Source organism: Desarmillaria tabescens (assembly GCF_030435595.1).
Source record: "Desarmillaria tabescens strain CCBAS 213 chromosome Unknown EV420scaffold_70, whole genome shotgun sequence".
NCBI lineage: Eukaryota > Fungi > Basidiomycota > Agaricomycetes > Agaricales > Physalacriaceae > Desarmillaria > Desarmillaria tabescens.
The window spans coordinates 129,309-153,089 of NW_026848369.1; the positions used below are offsets into that span (position 1 = coordinate 129,309).

A 23,781-nucleotide genomic window follows, 5' to 3' on the forward strand; every position below is an offset into this window, starting at 1 on the left:
CAAACCCCCGCAGCGTCATTCGGGTCAGGAGCCCACAGTTCCGGGTACCAACGGTTTATCCAAAGTACCCATATATGAGTCTGAAACTGTGCGAAGAGTCTCAGATTCTCCTTCGCAAGAGCTTTCACCCTGCGATATTCTGGCAAAAAAGGTCTCAAAAATTCCCTTTTCTCCTGAGAGCGAAGCATATGCTGCATATCTAATATCGACATAAGAGACCTCACCATCTTATAGCCGAAGGTACCCACCTGTTCTGCCGATAACGATATCCTGTGAGCGATGGCGTTTTCATTTCTTCTCTTGAGCTTATAAGGATTTGTTGACTTGCAACAAAGTACAAAGTCTTGATTAGACTGTATACAGTCCGAAATTTTGCAAAGCGAAACGAGCCCAAATTACATGACAGGCTACAGCTGTCAGTTATCTGTTGCCTTTTACGACACAGTACAATTTTTTCGAGCTGACTTTGTACAGTCCCGTAACGCAGCTCCTTCCTTCCACGACACAGTACAAAGTCTTTTGGACTGACTTTGTACAGTCCCGTAGCGGTGCTCCCTTCCTTCTACGACAAAGTACAAATTCCTCAGTTGACTCTGTACAGTCTCGTAAGGCTGATCCTTTTTTTTATGACAGCGCGCAAATCCTGCGGCCTCAAGTATCCCCTACTCCAAAGTAGTCCCTCGTGCCAGCTGTCACTTGGCATTCGCACCTCGTTTCAACCCCCCCTCATTCCAGTTATTGCCATGGTTTCATGACGCATCTTTCAAATGGAACAGGAACACTGAGCAGCTCACAATGCTAGTAGTCGACGAAGTTATCAGAAGTAAGAAACATAATTATATGAGCTCTGAGCTGTAAATTGAAGCCCTCTTTCCAGGCATCGTCATGTCATCAATCAGCATCGACGCGAGACATACCAAGCTGCTGAAAAGCCTAAAAATCAGGTACCAAGGTATGTGAGATAATAACTCTTTTGGTCTGGTTCTTATCCGTACGCTTCCAGCTGTTTGGAACCTTTGATTCGGCGGGCGGCACAACATATTGATATTGAGGTTAACTTGGGAGAAACGCACATACAGTATGTCTCTTGAACGTGCTCTTACTAGAGCTTATTAACAGATTTTGGCTTCAGACGCAGCTCAAATCTAGCAGAAGCACTCGACCAACTAGAACGACTACAGCAGCGATTCAACATGCTAACAGGAAACGAACCACGCCGCTTTGTTGACAAGATCTACCATGCGTACATTGATACCATCGGACCTACACGACTCAGGGGATGCTGACGTGTGATCGAGAATGCTCTCACTCGACTTTCCCACTTCAAGAAGTTGGGATATGAGTATGAGCATATTGTTCTGAATAGTGCAGGGGTAGGAAAAGATATGGAGCGGGTGCAGAGCGTGTTGAGACCCATTCATCAGTTGATATTTTGGCTCGAAGACTTGTTATGCGAGGCGATGAACAGTTTGGAGGATTTGCAAGCGAAGTACACTAACAAAGAAATATCCTTTTGTAGTGATGATAGTTAACTAATAGTATCCCTTTGCCACGCCAGCCGCTTCACGTTGTATGTACACAGTAAGCTCCCTGGACCATCAATCGTGCAATGCCAAAAATCTTCCACCCACTTGATGACCTTGTTGATAGGACCACCTGCTTGTACCAGTGAATTATGCCTCACGCTCAAACCTTCGACTTCAAGAGATTGATCTTGAATTGTCGTATAAGCGTCCTGGAGCTCATACAGGTCTTGCAATGGGTCCACAAAGATGCTGATTTGTCCTTGGCATTTTGAGTTCGACTTGAAGTAAGCTCTCAAGAGTGACTCCGCATATTGACCAATAGATGTGCCCTGAATGAAGGAATTAAATTTGTCTTGAAGGGCTCTTGCCTCTGCGCTCAGTTTGGGGAATATGTCGGTGGGCGGTATAGGTGGTACGGGGGCGGCATTGTTAGACAAAGGCAAGGTTCTAACTTGGTATGTTAGGTATTTTCTCCTGCATGTGCACCATTAATGTATTTCCCAAGGACTTCGTCAATACGGCGTTCCCTACCTTGTTTGAATTTCAAGTGCATTAGTCTTTCCGACTCTAGTAATGCGCTTGACATTCACGACGGCAAGCTCTTTGCTAGAGCTGCCAGAAGGTGAGAGTGAACACTGGGGTACTGGGTCTTGCGAAGCTCTGGCGTCGTAGGCAGCTTTGCGCTGGAGTCGGATTTGGTGCCTGTTTCTGCATAATTGTATCGCATTTAGTTGAGTTTTCACGACAGAAGTGTCAATACATACCTTTCATAGTAGCATTTGCTTTTCTCGCACACTGAATGATGCTTTGATTCAGTTGTGTGATATTTTTTGGGTGGTGCCATGCAATGAGAGAAAGTGGGTGTCGGTGACAGTATTCTATAACGCATTCTTACCACTTTCACTCTTTCGTCTGATAGTCTTACCATATCATATACTGACCTTGTATCTCTTCCTCTCAGTTCTAAATGACCTTCAAGATATCATGAATGTATTAAAGAAGGTTCAGTCCTTCTACTGAAATATATGTTTGTAAAGTATACCTTTGGTGCATCTATACTAGCACTCTCCCCCACGGTATTCAAATGAGTGTTATGGCATAAGAGCGACTGGGAATTGTCGACCACTTGTTCGTTCTAGAGAACATTTTCATTATCTACGGCCTATGTCAGTATTTTCATGGTAGTAAATTCATTATTGCTAGTTGTCTCTCTGGAACTTCGCCTTCTCTCCTGTCATCCCAGTTGAAAAATTTCCCATGGACATCGCATATATAAGGGCCTGCATTCCTGGTAAAATACACCTTCTCACTACCTTTTGCCTTCTATTTGGTGTGAACCACTTCTCGCTTTTCCGATATCTCTACTGAGTTGTATGGTAGAGTCAATGCATGACCTAATAGACCATGGCACGGCGGTGGGTTTCTTCATCTATAACATGAGAACCTGCTCATCGATTGTAGTATCATCGTACGCACCTTGACCTTCCCAAACAACGGCTGCTCGAGCGATACCGTCTGACTTATTTCGATTCAATACATGATGGCCATTCCGAGCTGTGGTGGCAAGGGTTCATAGAAATCTACACCGAAGAATATCCATGCACCGTGCTGGATCGACGCTTTACTTCGCAGGCTCGCTACGAAGAGAGCGTTCGCTTGTTGCGAGAGGTACGTATCTTCCAGCCCAGGTTGTTTAGAGAGGCTAATGGTGAAGGCAGGTATTAGAACAGTGGATGGATGTGCGTGGAGGGAGGATTGCCAAGCTTACTGCTTACTATAGCACTGACCACCGGGACACCAAACATGGCTCCAATACCTCTTGCCCCACAGATGTCTTAGAGACGAACAGTTCGGTTCATAGCGAGAGGGAAGATCCTCAGAGCGACGGTATTCAGCATGCTACCACTGGTCGCATTCTGCAGTGGAGGGCCAGGGTTGCTGAGGCGGCGGCAACGGCGTATGACACAGGGCATATGATGGGTCTGATAGATAGAAAGCCTTAGTTGCTGTATGCGCCTAGCGATGGGAGAAAGGACCAGTGCCGACTTCTATAACAATTCGTATTTTCGAAATATTTTCCAGTGACTATAGCATACGTGGTAGAATAGCTCCTCATACCATCGACCCCCAAGATGCAGCAGATGGAATTGGTACCTGTACGGTACGAGACTTTACAAAGTCAGCATGTGCAAAGTGACATAAAAGAAGCTTGCCAGCACGAGAATGTACAGAGTAGCATATTCATGACTCACAAGACCAGATATCGCGTAGTTAATGCGTGCGGCATTGGTACGTACACAACCGTATTTTCGGGTGATACACGCAGCCTAGCTAGGAGAAAGATCCAAGACAATCAGCATCCTGACGCATTGAAGGAGCAAGGTCCACGCATCGCCTTCTTCCCATATATTACGTTCATTCACCTGGAGGGTAAGAACTTTCGCTCAATAACAGACACCCGATCCTTGGATGCTCGTAAGGTCTGTGAAATCTTTGGTGATAGTGTTCTGGTCCTCTGTCAAGAGCTGCAGGGAATGACGCGATGAGCACAAGATCAAGACATGTGTCACGAGAGTTAATTCACATTGTATCCCACCGACGCAGCCCAGATGCATCCCTGTCGGCCGATGATAGCTGCTTTGGCGATCCTGCCATTACCGACAAGGCTGGTATGAATGTGTGCTGCCGGGCGTCATCATTACTGTCTTTGCTGCATAGAAAAGTAAACGAGTAGGAACATTGCGCCAGGACATTATCTAAGGAGGAGAAAGCGGGATAGAGAGAAAGAAACACTTAATGGAGAGATAAGCCTTCTATGGGCTATAAACAGTGACATCAGCTTTTAAACGAAGGGGCAGGAATTTTTGAACAGAACTTCTCAGCACTGAAGGGGAACTCAGGCAACTTCGTGTCTCACTAAGCTGAGGCCGTGTCGCAGGCACCATTTTTTAAACTCCGGTAACATGCCGAACATCGACTGAAGACCACAAAGTGTAACAAGTTCCGCAGGTATCTCATAAAGCCACTGCAAATAAAAAAAAGTTAGATACATTATCCCTTCCAGACTGATAGACATGCATCAAAATTGGTGATTACACGGTGTTTTTTGGCCAACTGCTATCATATTCATAGCAAGCATGTACAGATGACAATAAATAGAACAGTAAATGAGCAGATCTTTAATGAGTGTGTGGATCGATGGGATTGAAAAGAGATAAGTAAATGAGTGGACACTATTGTATGTATGAATCAGTGGTATATAAGGAAATAGGCACTACTCCCGATGATGATTGACATGAGAAACACAACAGTAAAAGACCAAGAAATATCGAGAATGAACGGCGACTTGGAATCAAAGAATTTCCACGGCACTGGCAGCAAGTGCCTCATCAAATGCAGCCTGGGCTGCGGCACGAGTTCCACAATGAAAGAAGCATGCCCACCCGACACCGGTGACTAAGTTACTTACATTTTGCCTGCAAGAAGGTCAATAGAGGTTCAATGTTAAGGAAGAAGCAACGTACCACCCGCGGTAAACACCAATGGAACGGCCTTTCAAAACGACGTACCACGGCCCATCAGGACCCACCGTGACAGCTATGAACGCTGACTGAGGTGGAACGGGAGCAGGAGCAGCAGGAGCGATGGGAGTGACGGGAGCCTGGATGACGGAAGCCTGGGTGACGGGAGCAGCAGCATGAGACGAATGAGCTGCTGATGCAGGAGCTGCAGCATGAGTGTGAATGTAGGGTTGAGGTGCGGTCATGGTAGGGGCACTGGGCACTCGGTCGGAAGCAGGCAGGACTGGGTGGCCTCCAGACCTCGAGCTTGGAAACGGGATGCCAACCATTGTCGGGACTGCTGAAACAGGGACGATGTTTGGGAAGGCGCAATTGCTGCAGTGGACGGTGAGCAGTGGGCCTGCCGCCATATCTGCTGAAGCACGAGCATGCGAAGCGGGCTCGATGGCAGCTGTACAGAAAGTTAGCAATGGAACCGATGTAGGACTAGATGAACTTACCATCCATAATCGGAACAGAGATGCTGAGTGCCGAGAGAGCTGCTGCGAGTTGTTCAAGAGAGAATTGGGTCATTGTTTTGTTAGGTGTTGGTGGGTAATTTGAAGGAAAAGAACTGGATGGTTAACATTGGGTTAGTTGGAGAGCTTTTATATGACCAAGGGTAGGGAACTTTACAAAGTTGAGAGAGCCACTTTGTAAATTCTCATTGACAGCTCGTACGCGACTTTGTACATTCTCGCATTTTTGACAATTTGTACATTGCCGTGTTGTTGACACTTTGTACGTCGCCATGTACCCGATGTTCGCACTGATTACGCAAAATAAAATTATGTGCCTGTATTTTTTTCATTTCGAAACCTATTCCCACCGTCATACAAGTTCACATCATACAAAAACCGACTCACCATATGTGAAAGCGATAACTCTGGAAACAAAACTGATGTTTAACAATACAGATTCCATATGATGGCAAAAGAACCGAAGAACTCCAAGCCGAAAGGCGTACGATACGCCCGAGTTTCTGTCCCTGAAATACCAAAATGGACTGTGAAAGCCAATCACGATCTTCCTGACGACTTGTACTATGGCGGTGGTACGTGAATATTGCCTTCGTTTGAGAATGAGAGCTGAAGATCCTTCGTTGTAGGGAAAGAATTTTCTTTCCGTAAACCAGTATGGTTAAACAATGTGGGGCATGGAGCTTGGGACGACGAGGAACCGGGCCCCAATGAGAAAAACCTAACTAGTAGGTGGACTTCTTGGCCTATGACCCAATATCTCTGGCGCCGTCAACTGGCTCATATGTTAGCTTCAGAGGCAGGCCAGGGAGAGGCGCATAAGTTCCTTGGAATGATGGCGAACCTCTTTATGCACCGCTGGCCGCCAGTATGGGAATTAATGTTTATAGACTATACTGGACGTGCCAGAAAGTTAGCTCTTCACCTTATCGGCATCATGGATTCTCCCGATGGCACGCCTTTTCCAAGAATGGATAAAGGGTTTCTCAATCTTGGCCCAGATTTAGCTCTCAACGGATGTGAGCTGGTCCTTCTTACGCAGGAGCAGAGGGATACATTCGGTCAGGTACTAGAGAAACTGTGCGTTGTGAGTTTCCAACAGTCTCCATTCCATTGTGTTCTAAGCACCATATATTAGCGACTGAGACAATGGTTTCCCAATAACAAAAAGGGACTGACTAGCAGCAGGGGCCTCAAAGCTATACTGAAAACGGATGTTGAGAAGACACGCCCTCCCCAGGCGATGCACATTTACTCGTGTAAGCTCTACGCTGAACGGTGTCTCCGTGAAAAAGTCATAGCTGAAGTGGCAAGGACTGGAGAGTCTCCCAATAATATTGCCGTTATCTCTCAGATGACAAATGTGGAGTGGAAGAAGGAGGCACCAGAGGTCAGGGCTGAGACCATGAGCATACAGTCGGAGCAGAGGAAGCTGGTTGAGGCAGTGAAAGCTCATCACTATGACAAGATTAATTTTCCTCCTGGGCAGAAAAAACAGTAAGTTATTGTATTCATGTTGACGATATGATTCTTACTGCGGTATAGGGCGATCGAATCATTGGGAGGGAAATTTAAGAAGATGTTCAAACTGTTTCAGGCCATAACGGGTTGGGGATTCGTCATCGTTGGTGCTGGAATTGACCCCGGTAGTCCACAGCATAGTTGACAAGATACAGGCCTGATTATAGCACAGCTGGGAGTATGGGACGGATCTTGCATCTGGTGAAACGTTCTTTGACAATTTCGACAGAGACGCAGCCGTAGGTCTGGTACCGGTGATGAGCCTAAACTTCCGTGGCAACGGCAAAAACCAAAACTCTAGAGGAGTTCACGGCAAATGGCGCGTAGCGGCAATAAAGGCTTTGTTGTTGTGCGAGTGTTTCAGTGCACCTCCGTGCGATGAATTCCTCAAGAATGCAAGTATACACTGCGACTTTTCAGTCAGCGAAGTAGTACCCTTAACGATCGAGTACTAGAAAACATTGGCTGTAAGCCGGGAAGGGTCTCGATAGACGAGAAGGAACGGAATCTGGTATAACTGGGAATACCGGCAAACCGTGAACGAAGTGACGGCAATTTAACTAGTAAAAGCCGTGGGCGATGTTGATGGAATTAGAGAAAATGCTGTCAAAGAGCAATACCGTTGGCAAGATAACAAATACCGTGATGGCAAGAGACGAAGACTGTAGTCGAGAAACGAGAAACTGGCGGTAAAACGAAGATAAGACGACTGGCGATGATATGAGGGGGAACTAGTGACGGCAAAATGATGGCTGGGACTGGGCTGGACTGAGACTGAAACTATACTGAGGTTAACGATGGCAAAACGAAACTGATACTAATCCTGAGTCTACACGGAGACTATCCTATACTGAAACTGACGGCAAGATACCAAATACCGTGACTGATGATCCTATACTGAAGCTGTTGACTGAAATTCCGTGACAGATGCTGCTGGCGGCAATAACGATCCTAATCTGAGTCCACACGGGGACGTAACGATCCTGAACTGAACTGGGTAAAACGATGGCGACGTAGAAGGTGAAAACTGATGAAAACGATCCTGGCTGGTGAAAGTGAAACTGATGCTGGCGGATTAAAAGATAAAAGCGAGTTGTGGACACCAAATTCCGTGTATTGGCGCAATATGAGCGTACACCAATACCAGTTAGAAGAAAAGCCGTGACAGAGAGTATAACTTGGAGTGACTATGTTGTTATTGTCTATCTCCTAGCGAGTACAAGCGATAACGGTGGTCGATAATGTGGATGATGGCTAGTGTCCAGTAACTTGTGTCTAGCAACTACTACTACACTAGCTTTTATACTACAAGTCCGGAATAATTTTAGAATACTTGAAACGAGTCCTTAGTAAGTCCTTAGTACATCAATTGGTAAGAAATGATACAAAACGCGTGCTCCCAGAGTTCTAAAGTAACAGCACCCACACGGTTTTACCGCGTATAGTCTTAGTGATCAGAAAGAATTCCCCCGACATACGGACTCTTGGGCTGCTGTGTTGCTGCGGCAAAGTACACTGAAGGTAGTACACTGAAGTAGATGCGTGCGGCATTATCTTGGCATTGTAACAGCCTTAGTAAAGCTGGTGAAAAGGTCACGGTATTAAGTCTTTTGCCGTGGAATCGGTAGTTTGGCTGCGGCATTCTATTAAGTGACGCTTGATGCTGATGTCAGCGATGGCTGTGCTGAGCGATCAATGATGGTCCTAATTCCGTGAGATCTGCAATCAGGTGCCTGGCGGCATTAATGAAGTGGCGCATATTGATGCGGAATACGAGCTGGGAAGGATAGTTGGCGGTAAAAGTGGGTATTGCCGTGATTGCAATCGTTGACTTAGTGAAAGTCCACTAAGTGGACAAGGCATTTATTATAATGCTTAAAATCCGCGAATTCTGAGCGTACAGAGCCTTGAGGCTCATCACCGGGAGGTTTGGTGGGGGACAAACACCAATCTGACGCATACTACGGCAGCCCTCTGCTCGCTCATATGCGAAATACGGAACGTACGTCGTACTTTACTTGATTCCACTGTTTCCGAGTTCTGATTGTGGGTGTATACAGGAGTGAAAGCACAGCAACAGAAGCCTCAGGAACCCGTTGCATCATCATCATCCATGGATGTTGATCCTGTAGCACGTGATGTTCCAAAAGTGGCACCAGGCAATAACAATTCAAACTTGCCTCCTGTGAACAATCTCCTGCCTGACGAGCCCCTTCCTGGCGAGCCCCCTCAGGAAACATCATCTTCGGACACCGTGGATGGGCCCTTGCCTGACGAGCCCCTTCCTAATGAGCCTCCTCAGGGAACGTCATCTGCGGATGAGCCCCTTCCCCTTCTCTCGTCGAATCAAACCCCAGACTTTCCCGTTCCATCAGGTTCTGAGATGGACGTAGACTCGCTCCTTGCCGCTTGGAGTAGCGGCCAATTATCTATGCCTAACGCAAATTCCACGTACTATCAATCCTCTCAAAATAACTCAGTATCCCAAAACGGCACCCTGTTCTTTCAATCCCCTCAAGGAAGCCCGGTATATGACGATTATGCCCTTCTTCAGCTTCTACAAGACAACTCGTTCCCCATTACTAATGAGTTTCAACCTAATATACTGGCACCATCGAGTAGCAATGACGTTTGGTCAGATTCCTTCTCCTGGGACAATTATGACCATACTTCACCTGACCTTTCCTTGCCCAATCCCACATATTCGAACTACAATTCATCCCAAACCGAATCTAGCATGTCTTCCATGGCATTTGCTTTGTCATTATCTCTTTCATCCGTTGCGCAACCCTCCTTTCCCTCCGCCGAATCTAGTATGTCTTCTATGGCATCTACTTCGTCATCCTCCATTGCGCCATCCTCCTTTCCCTCCGCCATCATGCCATCCAAGGATGTGGTAATGTCAGAGGTCGAGACGATGTCGGACCTTGCAACGAAAAACAATCGAACATCAGCTGAAGTCCATCCTCGCAGCCTTTCGAATAGATCAGCCGAACAAGCATCAGCACCTGTGATCCCCCGGCGGGCCCAAAACCGTAAACCACCTGGCCCTAGAGAAGTGAAAACTCTCGTTGGTAGCAAACAGAGCACCCCTGTTTGGCAACTTCAAAGTCTTGCTTCAATGTAGGATCCCACATTCAGCGACGATTGGGCGAACTTGCTGGATAAGTGGAATGCCTTGGAGACCATCCTGAGTAAAGAGAAGTCTTCAGTGCATTATTCGAGTCGCTAAATATACCTCTATCTCATTCATTTTATCAAAGGGAAAATTACAGGCGCCTAAAAAATGGCCAAGTGTTTTGGCTGTATGGTTGGACGGTGTTCGCTCGTTTAGCAATCTTCTCTCTATTAACGATGTCGATCAATTTGGTGATGCTATGGTAACGTGGTGGAATTCGATTCAACCAAACTGGAGGCAGAGTGCAGAGGGGCTGCCGCAATGCAAGTACGATGAAACATTTACGTGTCTGCACAAAGGAGGCCAGAATGGGATTGTCACAGTGATATTTGGTCTTTTCTGGTGGAGAAAGAATCTGGATGATTCATCGCAATGGTCTGCCTTGGTAACAGACGTCAATGATACATTTGACACCCTCCTCAATGCTACCGGACCTGAAAAGCGTCGTATTCGATAAGGTGTGCTTCCAACTGTTTTGTTACTGGTGTAAATGAAGAGCTAGCAATATTCTTGGTATTTATGACTGTACATACACATCTTTAGTAGGCAATTTACATGCGGTATACCTTTGGTTGAAACAGAAAATTGGAAAACTGATATCGGGGAAATTTTCCGAATCTTAGAGCCGCCTTATTAGATACTTGCGGAACTCTAGGTTTGCATGAAACGAGAGTCTAGGTTCACTGTTCAACGTCAGTGATAATCAGTAAATTTGGCAAAACTACTTGTATCGAGGATCGAACCTCGGACGAGGCAATACCATTTCATCGATTGAGCTAATTTTAGCACTGCATAGTAAATTGATGTAACAAGAACCTTCATGCCTGTAACAGTCACAGTCACAAACATCCTCATTGCGGATGCCACGCATTCATCTACTCCGACCCATGATGTCCTCCACCACCATTTTTCTACTCATGCATCAATGCTTACCCGCTTCGTGATATTGGATAGTATCCCAAGCAAAGTGAGCAGCTATACCTCACACCCATACCATGGTAAGGCCCCCGTACTTTCCCACAACAACACACTAACTCTTGTCCACAAACAGAGTTCACTATCTCCTTGACTTTTGACTACTTCCCCTGGTGTAACACAATACCTTGCTTGTGAGGCATAACACAACCTGCCCTCACACTTCAAGTTCCCATCTGTAATGGTAAGCATTGTCACCACTGCTCCTCCCCTAATTTCTCATTCCTGTTACAGTAAATATCTTGCTGTCTGTGATACTCCTCTCTACGATATATTGAATATTCGCCCACTCTCCCCATTCCAAGACGTTAACGCTTGAGAAAGCTCTAGTACCCCTGCTACGTTTCGTAACTCCAGCCTTGTTCCCAGCATTTACCGATGGACTTTGAATACACACTTGCCGTCATATGCCGAGCTCCACCACCTGCTGACATCACCATCTCAGTTACTCCAACACCTGATGACTGGAATGAACGATTCGTCAACCGGCCTGCCCCCTATGAGGTCATCTGCCCATTGAAGGTCTTAATATCAGCAACCCGGACTTCAAAGTGCCTAACAACTTTCACCAATGATAAGGTTGTTTTTCTGCAGTGTTGTTTGCTGCCATTAAATTGCCTCCAGAGATACATTGTGTCATAATACGAAGTGCTCCTGATGGTGCAGTACAAGACTGGTCAAGCTGCACGAAAATGCAGCCTTCAGACGATGTACCTCACCCGGTTAGTTCTTTTGTTCCACCCAGATCATCCATTATGATTTTTATGGAATTTTCGGATTTTCCTGGAATGCCTCGGCATCTTGGCACGGCCCGGTAGATGGTGAGCTCTTTTTTTTTCCCCACAATTCCCGACTGAACCTGATATGGTAGTCGGCAGCTGATGGTGGCAGTGCCCGCCGTCACATTCCTTTTGGGACTTTAGCGCCCACCACGCTTGCTTAGCGTCGTGACACGTTGCAAAACGATTGTTTCGCCCGCAAAAAATTCATAAAAATCGGAAAAAATCACCAAAAAATTCGTACATTGTCTCGGTTTACAGAGTTTACAGACATGACAGACTGACGTATTTCAGGCAAGGTTCCCCCCCCCCAAATGGAGCTCATCGCGCTACAAGGTGAGGAGTCGAGCCCTCCTCCTACTCCTTGACATCTCGATACATAGCCTTGCCTCGATCTTGGTGAAACCTTTGATAAGGTGTACGCGAATCCCATTCTCGTGTTAGATCTAATGCAAATCAGTACGCTTCCGAGAGAGCAGGGGTGTACATGCACTTCTTTCATATCTGAACTTGTAGTACACCTTTTTCATCGTCTTAATGATACCCCTATGCTCCGTCATCAGTCTCCATTTGCACCTGTCGTGCCCAGACAACGTACATCCAACCTCTTTTGATTTTTGCTTTGAATGACTTCGACATAAGCTTCCTATTGAGTCCCGGTAAGCCAATACATCCTGAAGCTGATAAAAAAAGACTTACTTGACAGTTTTTCGTGGAGATGTTGAGATGAGGCCATCTGTGGTGTATGAAGTTGAGGAAGAGGGCGTTGGTGTGATGCGTGATTTTTTTGATGCTTACATCATTTGTCCTTATTTAGCATATGTAGCTATGTTATGAATACTGTACTCTACTCACTACGCGTCAAAGTGGCCTCCAAAAATCCTCATTGAACTCTGATAAAAATTCATTGATGTATAAGTGAGTTCCTACTGCGGAATTTTCCGGCTGACTAGTCGGCTGACAGACCTGAGACAAGTAGCGGGTATTACCGCTTGCCGACGGGAGTAAGCAAACTAAGTTTGTTTCTGCAGCCAGGCCAGACCGTTTGAGTTGTTCCTGTATGTTGAATCTCAGATTCCATCAATATTTATAGATCTTGAATCTCTCGGTCTGTAACAGGTAGGCGTTGGGGGAAACTTCACCACTGTCATCGCTGTCATACACGATGATCAGAAAGCACGGCGGGGAAGGGCAAATAAACACACACATGCTGACAAGTCCATCAATGGTTCCGCAGACTTTACAAAGTCTGTTTCTACGGGAATGTACAAAGTGTAGGGTCCACGGTAGGTACTGGAAAATTTGCAAAGTGGCTTGCACCACAGCTACCATGAAATTTACAGATTCTGGACACTAAGGGTTGATATTAGACGGTAATCACAAAAAATACATTGTTGTAACGCGTTGCAACAGCGCGAACGTCTATGATGTTTTTTGTTGTAACAAAGTCGGTGAATTTACTGGCAGACTTTGTCATTATCAAATTTTGGGTCTGGTTTGTATGGCATATGCTTCCACATTTTATCCTCCTTCAGGTTGTTTTCCCATAAGTATCGAGCATTGCCTTCTTTGGTCTCGCAATCCATTTGGGCAGCTGTATCTTGTACCCTTTTAAGCAAGGAGGATGTGATGGATTGGTGCCCAAAATTGCTGTTGGCATCGGAGGCACATGCATTTGCAACCGGTGCCAGATGTTCTGAATATACCAAATGGATAACATAGGGTGGTGGATTTAAGGTTTCCTGTTCCGAATCATATGGGGTCTTGATGTCCTCCAGCCACTCTTGGGAGCTGTCGGGAATGTCGTACAGATTCAGGATTTTATCATCCTTCCCTACCATCACTCCATCCTTTTGTTTGGTCCACTCTATTTTTTGAATGCATGCTTTGTACTCTTTGACCAACTTCTCAGCATTAGCAAGGTGGGCACAGGTGACCCATGAGTTTTCCTCAGCAGGATATCCTTTCCACTTGATTCGGTAGTCGGTGATGGTTCATCAAGTCCTTCCTCTTCCTACTGCTCGGTCTCTTTCTCCTACAATTTCTTCGATTTCGTATTCCTCCTCATCGTCTATAAGTTCTGGTGGTGGTCGACTCAGTTTTGGCTGGTTTGGGAATTCGGGAGGGTGATATGGCATTAGGAGTGCCTCATTAAAATGATTATGTATTTTCCAGTTGACCAGTAGCTTGAGCTCATAAGCGGAGACTCCTTGTTTTGATACAATCTCAAAGGGCCCTACTCATTTGTCATGTAGCTTTTTCTTGGGTTTAGGAAGATGGAGATTTGTGGTATCCAACCAAACCTTGTCACCTACTTTATACAATTTGGCATTTCCTTTATGCTTATCGTATGCCTTCTTCATGCTTTCTGCTGCCTTTTCCAATGCCTTTGCAGCTTGTCCTTGTGTCCTCTTCATGTCGTTCATGAACTTCTCCACTGCAGGTACTTCTCCCTTGACCTCCTTTGTTACCAGGGTTTGTCCATCCCATCCAAAGTTCACCTTATAGGGTGAGTATCCCATGGCAGAATGTTTCCTATTGTTGTGTGTGAACACTGAGCAGCAGCCATTCCACCCAATCATCTTGCTGATAATTTATGAACATTCGCAGATACTTGTTGATTTCCTGGTTTGCTCGTTCGGTTTGGCCATCGGTCTGGGGATGATACGTGGTTGAAGGGTTTCCCTTGATGTTGATGATGGAGTAGAACTCCCAGATGAATTTGGACATGAAGACAGTCCCTCTGTCAGAAATGATCTTTGAGGGAATTACCCTGTATCACACATACACCTTGTCACATAGAATTTTCACCCATCCTAGGGAGGATAACTCCTTTGTACATGGTACCAGGATAATTGCCTTGGATAACCTGTCCACAATTACTAGAATTGCATCATATCCTTGGGAATCGGGTAGTCCAGTAATCATGTCAACAGTGATGTGATCCCAGGTCATCTTTGGGACTTCATTGGGGTGTAATGGGGCCTTCTTTTGCTGTGTGTTGGTTTTTGTGTGTTGACATGTCTCACACCCCTTTACATACTTCTCCACATCTCTTCTCATCTTTGGCCACCAGTAATCATGGAGAATTAACTCCTTCGTCTTCTCGATTCCTGGGTGTCCAGCAGTTTCGTGATCATGCCTGGTAGTGATAATCTCTCCCTGTAGTTCTCGGTTCTTCGGAATGTAGATGTGACCATCATAATGTAAGAGGTCATCCTTTTTGCTGACTCCTTTTTTGTGATTTAGGGAGTTGGCAATTCCTTGATCCCAATTACTGGGGTTTTTTGTAAACTGCCATAGTTTGGCATGTACTTCTTCCTCGGTAGGCATAACCAGGGCTCGGAAATGCTCCAGTTTCAGCACTACAATGTCTCAGTTATCCTCCTTCCCTCGTCCATGATCCTCTCTTCTACTCAACAGATCGGCTTTCCGGTTCTGGGCTCCTGGCTTGTGGTGAAGCGTGAACTGGTATTCTGCTAGCTCTGTTACCCATCACGCTTGTCTACAATTGAGTTTCTGTGGCTTGCGGAAATACTGAAGATTTGAGTGATCTGTCCAGATCTCAAAATCTTCACATGCTCCCATCAAGTAATGGTGCCAGTCCTCTAGGGCTATCATTATTGCCAGCAGCTCTTTGTCGTAAATCTCATAGTTCCGCTCAGTGTTGGACAGGGATTTAGATAGGAATGCTACTGGCCTCCACTTCCCCTCTTGTTCTTGGGACAATACTGCTCCAATCGCTCCCTCACTCGTGTCTGCCTCTACTCGAAACTTTCCCTCATTGAGGGGTATAGCTAGTACAACATTGCTTTTGAATTGACGAGCCTACAACCCATGTCTTCGTCACAATTACTGGGGCCCTTGTACCTCGAGACCCAGCAACCTGACTACGACACGGGTCTTTGGCTCATTGGGGCCTGCCCCAAACCCGGCTTTTTACTTATTAAGTTTTCAGACATTAGTTCAAAGAAAAAATATATTATCAATGTAATAAAGCCTCAGGATATACAATATTCAAGGTATTTGTATTTTTTTCTTTATCTGAAAAGAGAACTCAAATCCGCTGCCCAGAAGTGCAATGACTAAGTGCGACATAAAGCTGCCCATGAGAGAAAACTGGAGTACGTAAATCTAATCCAACATAGGTAACTGACTGGCCTTGAGACTTGTTGATTGTCATTGCAAAAGCCAGTTTGACTGGAAATTGATGACATGAAAATGCAATTGGGAGTTCAGCTGCATCTGCATTGATTGTAATACGTGGAATAAAGACAGTCTTTCCTGCATGATTACCATCGAGAAGGTGGCATTCTAATACATGAGGGCGAAAATGTGTTAGAATCATCCGTGTCCCATTGCATAGGCCATTTGCTGGATCCAGGTTGTGAAGAAGCATAAGAGGACATCCAACTTTGAGAGCCAGCTTTGCTTGTGGTAACCCAGATGCATTGAAGTTTTGAAGAAATTCAGCTGGATAAAGCATAGCAGCATTATCCAACTCATCCTCCATTATCTTATCAGAACTCCAATACACTGTCTCATGGCCTGGAAAAATATCCAAAACCTGTTGATTGATTTCATCAATATCATCATTAAGTCCAGATAGAATTGTTCATTCTAAAAAGAAGTGATCAGAGAATTGGCCAGTCTCAATGTTTGGATAAATGTATTTGATGAGTTCAGAAAGTGTGGAGTTTGTAAGTCTCATGGAAGCAGGCAGAGAGATAGTATGATCTTCAGTGAGTCCTTCACCTTCACCAACAGTAAGCAGCCAGTGTGCAAACTCAATATTTTCTGGAGTTTGATCTAAACGCATGTTTTTCTTTAAGTGGATAATTTGAATGTGAGACCATAAAGGTGAACGACAAAATGAAGCTGCAACAATCTGCTCTCTGGATCCTCATGGAACAACTGGCAATGTTTGCCAAAAGTCACCTAAAAGTGAAAATAAGAACATATTATTTATAAAAATTTTATATAGAAGAACTTACCACCAAATAATACAGTGACTCCACCAAAGGGAGAATCAATATTGTGAATATCATGCAGAGTACGATCAACAGTCTCAATATCATGTCGGTTCTGCATAGGAACTTCATCCCAAATGATAAGAGAGGTTCAACAAAGAAGTTCAGCTAAATTGGTCCCTTTACAAATATTGCATGTTGTATCATCACGTTGACACGCGTGCAACGCGTTCACACATGTAATTTTGCGAATTCTAGGAATGCAAACGTGTGTGTCCCCTGTGAATAATATTAAAGTGCATGTAAGGCATAGAGCGCTACACACTGAGGCAGAAAGCACTATAATAAAAATAATATGAGTAGAGCGCATGGCTTAGACTTAGAGCGGCACACTTGTGTCATTTAAGTGTGCAGTCTCAGTGCTTATACACACACACTGTGCCCTCCTCTACAGTGTATCACTCAATTAAATTCACTGAAGATAATATATTGAAGGTGCTTCGCGCTACATTGATCTATGATGCGTGAACCCTGCCGATCAGGCAATCACCGAGAAACATCATCCTGAATGAAGAATCAACAAGTCCGAATACTCTAAGGAGTTCTCGGCCGGAGAGAAATAAAACCCGCTGCCCATATGAAATATTAAACTAGAAATGGTTGCATGGCAACCAATAAAATAAAACTCGCTCACTAGATAAGTTGCGTGGCTCTGTAATTAAATCCGTGGAGCCAATAAGAAGACACATGCCACATGGCACGATGAGGCTAGGCCTTGCCAAGTGGAGAAAACAGCGGTAGCACGCGCACCGACACGGAGTGCTGAGTAAAATAATGATTACTATCACTACGGCTGATGCGGCATGCAAGAGAAGGGAGTCCGAGGTGGAGTGTTGTCTATTTTCAGTATTTACATTTCATATAGTTAATGGTAAATATAAGAGCGGTAGTTACAGGTAGTTAGCAAGTTTCTCAGACCCCTGCAGTTGTACTATGAAGCAGCGTGCTTAGTGTACGACGAAAGGATTTTATTTGAAGCTTCGAGCGAGAGAATATTATTGAACTTAGAATTATTTTGAACACTTTGAGAGCTTGCAAGGCATGCCTTCCTCGAGCGCACTTGATTTGTTCGAGTAAAGTACAGTAATTGATTGCGCTCTACTTAGAGAATATTGTATTGTGATAACTTGAATGTGCATTTGTGTTTTTGGAACTTGTTTGTGAATTCTGAGTTATTGCAAGTGGCAGAGGTTCAAACCCTTTGGCTTGTCAGTAATCTCTGAGGTTTTTTTTGGTTTATTCCCGAGTGGCATAGGTTCAAACCCTGTGGCTTGTGGACGTGTTTTCTGTGTTTGTGTATCTCTGGATCGCATAGGTTAGAACCCTGTGGATCTATGAACGGGTTTTGAAGTGTTTTCTGCTTGGAGCACAAGGCTTTAAGTCGTGTTAAGTGTATTGTGAAACGTTGTGGACACTTGTGTGTTGCGCATGACGTATTTTGAGGGTTATACGTTCTTGTAGAACATTTGGGGGCTTGCGAAATTATACTTTTGCCTTGAGGCTGAGCGATTCTGTCGCTCACCTCCTGTTCCAAAAGCATTTGGACTTAGAAGATTATTATATTGCTAAGCGTGCTATATTATATTGTAACGTGCAAGGATTCTTTCAATACTACTGCTATTGTGTGCTTGTATCGCACATCACCCCTGAACTACTGAGGGTTTGTGTGTGTGTGAGTGGGAGTGTGGGTGTGTTAGTGTTATATACGCTAGTGCATTTCTAGCTTGGCGCGCACAGAGCCTCTTCACCATCTGTATGTTTTAATGCCTCAACAATTTCTGGCCATTGTGGATTTGCTGTCATTGTAAGAAATATGTCTGGCTTTTGTAAAGCTCTACAGATTGCCATAGAATCTTGATATAGCTGAAACATTGCACGGGGACTACCTGTATGTGATGATGGCAGAACAATACACTGCCCAGCATTTCGCAACCCATCCTCATGATTCTCATTATTTGCTGCATCCACTAACCCCTGATACAAATCTGCACGAATAGTTTTCTGATTATTCTGAACCCAGTTAAGATTGCTTTGTTCAATTGATGCCCATGCGTCTACAATATACTGTTGGAACAGTTGTCCTCCTCTATATAATGGTGCATTTGGTTCAATTGCTGGGCATTCATGCAGGTGGTAAGCATAATACATATGCTGAGTAACCATTTTACGCTCTGTATGGTTGCTTGTTTCAGTCTCTTCCATTGGTATATACCAATTCCAACCTAATTCTCCATGTGGAAAAAGAAGAACATAATGAAGAGGTTGATAACTTGGATGAAGTTGGCTAATGCGTTTAAGAGATTGGTCATGCATGCGTAAAACAATATCTCAGTCATTTTTAACAGGCTCAGATCCATCTCCAGGAATAATAGCAGCCAACTCATCTACTGTTGGAAGATTATATCGTCGTCCATCAGTGCCATCACCCACATGCAATTGTACTTCAATATTTGGATACTCTTCATGGGGCTTGTCTTTCATAATGAGATATGCATGACGATATAAAGCAACATATGGATTTATATCATGCAGTAAATCTTGCAGTTGAGACATGATTTCAGGCTTTAGGTTAGGGTTGCGACGATTATGCATACTCAATGCCTCCACTGGATCATGTATATACAGCTGTGCATAAGACATTTCCTCTCCTTCCTTAGCCAGCAGAGATCCCATCCGATGATGAAGTTCGCCAGATACATGAAAACAGTATGGTCCTGAAGAGTTGGTAATTGCTTGATCAACTTTCACAGCTACAGATGTAAATGCCAATGCTGCATTATACTGTCTAATATCTTTTAAGAAAGTTTTAGACAATGGATTGTTACCACAGAGAAGATTTTGAAGAATGGGAGGAGCAGGACGAAGATGAGGCAGTTTGATCTGCCCTTGTAAACAGCACATACCAAAATATGGTGTAATCTTTGACTTATTTTTAATTCGCTCATCTTGCCAATGTAATGCCCCACAATATCCACAAACCCAATTTATGTTACTAATATTATGCTGAGATTGTAACTCAATATATGGACGTCTGGCCAGAGGAAGAGGAATGAGAATATTATGTGGTGGTTGATTGTTCTGTGGTGGTGGTGATGGTGGTGGTGGTGAAGGTGACCGTTGTGGTGATAGTGGTGGTGGTAGCAGTGAAGGCAATCATTGTGGTGAAGGTAATTGTGATGACCTTCTTGTGTGTGATGGTGAGGGATGAATTTCAATAGCTCTCCTTTGTCCATGACCTTGTCCACCATCACGACCCTGCCCCTGTGGACCTAAAGGGAGCTGTGGAACAGAAGTACTATCAAATACAGGTAATTGTCCTTCAGGAGTACCACCATGTAATTGTCTACAATGCCTACTTCTGATGGGAAAAACAGGAAGGGGTGCTACTACAGGCATGGGATGCTCACATGGACGATCTAACTGAGATGAAATATGAGTCTCGGGTGGTATATATAAGCATGGAAGTTCAATATTAAGATCAGGACCTGGACATGGTGATCGACCATGACAATTAGAGGGAGAGGTCATCTGAAGATGCTGAAGACGATCCTGCTCCTGTTCTGCATGATGATTCTGCTCTGGTGTAACTGGAGCTGGAAAATGAAAATGATCATTCTCTCTGGTAGGAGTAGATGGAGACCTATTAAAAGAAAGCTATGAGTATTTATCTTAAAAAAAATAAGAGTGATACACACATCACAGAGTATGGAGAGGTGAAAATAGTAGCAATTCTGTGTGAGAAAGAGCAAGGACACCTGCAGAGAAAATCAGGAACAAAGAGATTCTATCAAAGATTGATAGACAGTACTGTGAGAGATCCCCAAAATCTATATATCTATCTGAAAAGAATGACATTAGATGGACCCAATATCTATATATAAAAGAGCTGTTATGCTTGCCTGGGATGATATGCTATGGGGGGGAGTGGAACAGAGCAGGGGGTAAGAAGGAAAGGGCACAGACATGAAGCCACACCAAAGCAGCATGGTGAAGTTCGAACTCAGCCAGAATTTACCATGGCATGGCAATGGCCGGAAAATTCAAAGTCCGCTTATTATATCATCTTCTTGCTACCTCTCTTAATATATAGATCCTTGATCGCTTCAAATGCATCCTGTAGCACCTTTTTCCAACTCCACTGGGTCTTCCCAGTCCATTTAGTCAGTGGTCAAATGATTTTGCTGTAATCTCGAATAAACCACTGGTAAAAGTTGGCAAACCCCAGGAAAGATTGCAACTCCCTCTTCTTTGTCAGAGTGGGCCACTCTAATAGTCCAGTGATTTTGACCAGGTCCATTTGGACCTTTCCTTCGCTTATAAGGACTCCCAAATACTCCATCTCTTCCACTTCAAACTCACACTTTTCTGCCTTTAGGAACAACTTGTTCTCTCATAAGCACTTGAGAACTTCCTTTACCAATCTCCAGTGTTCTGCTTTGTCCTTGGTGGTGACTAGGATATCGTCCAAGTATACAGTAACCTTGCCTTCCACGATTAGGTCTTTGAAGATATCGTTCATCATCCATTGGAATGTGGCCGGAGAGTTGGTTAGTCCAAAGAACATTACCAGAGGCTCATATAACCCTTGGTTGGTTCTAAAGGCTGCTTTCCATTCGTCTCCTTGTTTGATTCACACGTTATTGTACCCCCACCTCACGTCCATCTTGGAAAAGTATTTGGCACCCTTCAGCTTGTCCATCAACTCAGAGATCAAGGGTAGCAGATACCGATTTTTGATGGTTATCTCGTTGAGCTTTCAATAATCCTGGACAGGTCAGAGTTTGCCATCTTTCTTTTTCATGAAGAATAATGGGGATGCTATTGGAGATTTGGATGGTTGGATTCTTCCAGTGGACAGGTTCTCATCCAGGAATTTATCCAGTTCCTTTTGCTCTATGGGGTTTAACAGGTATACCTTGCAGTTGAGACTGGCATTGGCATTTGGTATCAGCTCAATAGCATGATCCCATGGCTTTCGTGCCAGTAATTCATCAAAGTTGGCTTTGTCAAAGACATCCTTGAATTCTCTGTACTGCTCTGGTACTAGCTCTTTGAACGTTTTCTCTTCCTTCCTCTCATTCGCTTTGGCTGCCAACTTGTTGGACTTGCTACCCATCACTTGTAAATGAAAGGCTTCTTCGAAGTCGATTACCAATATGGTGTCTCCCTCTTCAAATTCCTCTCCCCATTTTGCATCTGGTCCCTTATCGGGTAACTTGAATGGTATTTTCCGGCAGTCACATCGGGCTAGTACAACAGCTCCAGTTTTCCAGTCTATGGTAGGATTGTGCCACTGTAGCCAGTCATGCCCAAGGAATATGGGCATGGTTCTGAGATTGACAACCACCAGCTCTATGATTTTGCTGTGGTCTCCGATTCATAACCTTACTTCCGCATATTTGGTGATGTCGCCACCTTTGTTTTGGGTTCCATCAGCATTATACACTGGGGTGGAGCGAACCGCCTTCTGTGTGTTCAGGAAGTGACTCTTGGCCCACTTGCAATCAATGGCGCTTCCGGTACAACCACTGTCTACTAACGTGGTGACATTGTACACATCTAGCATGTCAACAGTTTTGAGTTGGAGTTTGATAGTGATGCTCCTCCCCTGTCCTCCTCGTATGTACTCGGGTGAGTGTTGTAGGTTGTCGAGCCATTCCAGCACCTCTTCTCTATCCCAATACATCTCGTTTGCCTTCTCCTTCAAGCTTTCTACCAAGTCATCTGTGACCTCTGTCAAACGTCGAGGATGAACCCATCTGTTTAATATCCCTCATGCCTTGTTGATTGTTTTGGCTAAGTGGAGTGTGCATCTAGTCCAGTCAGGACCAAACAGTTGCATCCACTGCCATTCAGGGTACTCTGACAAAGAGTACTTGGCCGGAAGGCCATTCAGCTTCGTGGTCTTCCCCTGGTCACTGTTCACTGCAGGTTTTGTGGCCCATTGTTCTTCTGCAGTTACTGAGACTCCTGCCTTTTTGCTTGTGCTACTAGGGACTTTTCCACTCAGGGATGGCCTGCACAGGGAAGATTTTTTAGAGTTCTTCAAACTCTGTAGATAACTGAAATTGTCCTCCTCATCTGGGACCTCTTCTATGGTTACGGTATTTTTGGAAGAACATAATGGTCCCTCCTGCCTGCCCACTGAGGGACATGAGCCCCCAGTGCCATTATGTAAAGTAGGAAAGCTCACCTGATAAATCCACACTTCTCCGTCGGGCTTGAGAATGACGCAAGGGTCAACCATGGTTGAGGTAGCTGCATGTCACGAATGTCCTTTCTCTGTCGCAATAGCATTCCATGATACTTGAATCTGTTCATCAACTGGCTTGCCCAGTTTCCTGCTGTCTTCTCACCCCCCTGGCAACTTGATGCGAGGTTGGGCATCGTCCCTGCTTCTGGGGATGGATTCAGTTGCTGTCAAACCTTCATCTGGGAGCACTGTTATGCTACAGGCCTCCTCCAGCTTTGCGGCTTGAACTTCTGCTTTCCTGAGGGGTTCATCAGCATCACACCGGTGCCTACTCATTTTTGGTACAGTGCTGCCAGCAGCAGCACCAACCTTGTGCATTTCTGAAGTTGCGCATGCATCATGCTTTTCTGAGAGTTTGGCCCCAGTTTGGCCTTTGTCTTGACCTCTCATGTCATCAGTGCCCCCGCAAGGCAGCATGTCCTGACCTTTGGGGTTCACTGCTGAGTTGGCGGTGGGGGAAATCCCTCATACCCCATTGTT

General features: G+C 44.9%; 7 protein-coding genes across 7 annotated transcripts; 3 read left to right on the forward strand and 4 right to left on the reverse strand.

Annotated features, from left to right (window-relative positions):
- Window positions 1-1,528: 1,528 nt before the first annotated feature.
- EV420DRAFT_1650085 (uncharacterized protein) lies at window positions 1,529-2,297 on the reverse strand (the record flags this gene model as incomplete). Its single annotated transcript, XM_060478406.1, has 4 exons — window positions 1,529-2,000; window positions 2,058-2,138; window positions 2,171-2,234; window positions 2,291-2,297. 4 exons carry the CDS (start codon window positions 2,295-2,297, stop codon window positions 1,529-1,531), a joined length of 624 nt encoding a protein of 207 aa, XP_060323983.1.
- Window positions 2,298-2,911: 614 nt separating this feature from the next.
- On the forward strand, window positions 2,912-4,320 carry EV420DRAFT_1730084 (uncharacterized protein; the record flags this gene model as incomplete). Its single annotated transcript, XM_060479902.1, has 7 exons — window positions 2,912-2,941; window positions 2,988-3,194; window positions 3,245-3,506; window positions 3,798-3,815; window positions 3,858-4,006; window positions 4,030-4,203; window positions 4,245-4,320. The coding sequence occupies 7 exons, from the start codon at window positions 2,912-2,914 to the stop codon at window positions 4,284-4,286; spliced, it is 882 nt and encodes a 293-aa protein (XP_060323984.1). The 3' UTR covers window positions 4,287-4,320.
- A 558-nt stretch (window positions 4,321-4,878) lies between these two features.
- On the reverse strand, window positions 4,879-5,620 carry EV420DRAFT_1650087 (uncharacterized protein; the record flags this gene model as incomplete). Its single annotated transcript, XM_060478407.1, has 3 exons — window positions 4,879-5,002; window positions 5,051-5,498; window positions 5,548-5,620. 3 exons carry the CDS (start codon window positions 5,618-5,620, stop codon window positions 4,879-4,881), a joined length of 645 nt encoding a protein of 214 aa, XP_060323985.1.
- A 393-nt stretch (window positions 5,621-6,013) lies between these two features.
- Window positions 6,014-7,231, forward strand: EV420DRAFT_1485646 (uncharacterized protein; the record flags this gene model as incomplete). The annotated part of the gene is made up of 5 exons (XM_060470265.1): window positions 6,014-6,140; window positions 6,195-6,293; window positions 6,357-6,652; window positions 6,704-7,062; window positions 7,111-7,231. The coding sequence occupies 5 exons, from the start codon at window positions 6,014-6,016 to the stop codon at window positions 7,229-7,231; spliced, it is 1,002 nt and encodes a 333-aa protein (XP_060323986.1).
- Window positions 7,232-10,370: 3,139 nt separating this feature from the next.
- EV420DRAFT_1220838 (uncharacterized protein) lies at window positions 10,371-10,616 on the forward strand (the record flags this gene model as incomplete). Its single annotated transcript, XM_060466456.1, has 1 exon — window positions 10,371-10,616. A coding segment is annotated over one exon (246 nt), but the record flags the coding sequence as incomplete, so codon positions are not given.
- A 2,859-nt stretch (window positions 10,617-13,475) lies between these two features.
- Window positions 13,476-14,156, reverse strand: EV420DRAFT_1650089 (uncharacterized protein; the record flags this gene model as incomplete). The annotated part of the gene is made up of 2 exons (XM_060478408.1): window positions 13,476-13,988; window positions 14,037-14,156. 2 exons carry the CDS (start codon window positions 14,154-14,156, stop codon window positions 13,476-13,478), a joined length of 633 nt encoding a protein of 210 aa, XP_060323988.1.
- Window positions 14,157-19,376: 5,220 nt separating this feature from the next.
- On the reverse strand, window positions 19,377-19,949 carry EV420DRAFT_1623013 (uncharacterized protein; the record flags this gene model as incomplete). Its single annotated transcript, XM_060475888.1, has 2 exons — window positions 19,377-19,522; window positions 19,547-19,949. The coding sequence occupies 2 exons, from the start codon at window positions 19,947-19,949 to the stop codon at window positions 19,377-19,379; spliced, it is 549 nt and encodes a 182-aa protein (XP_060323989.1).
- Window positions 19,950-23,781: the final 3,832 nt, after the last annotated feature.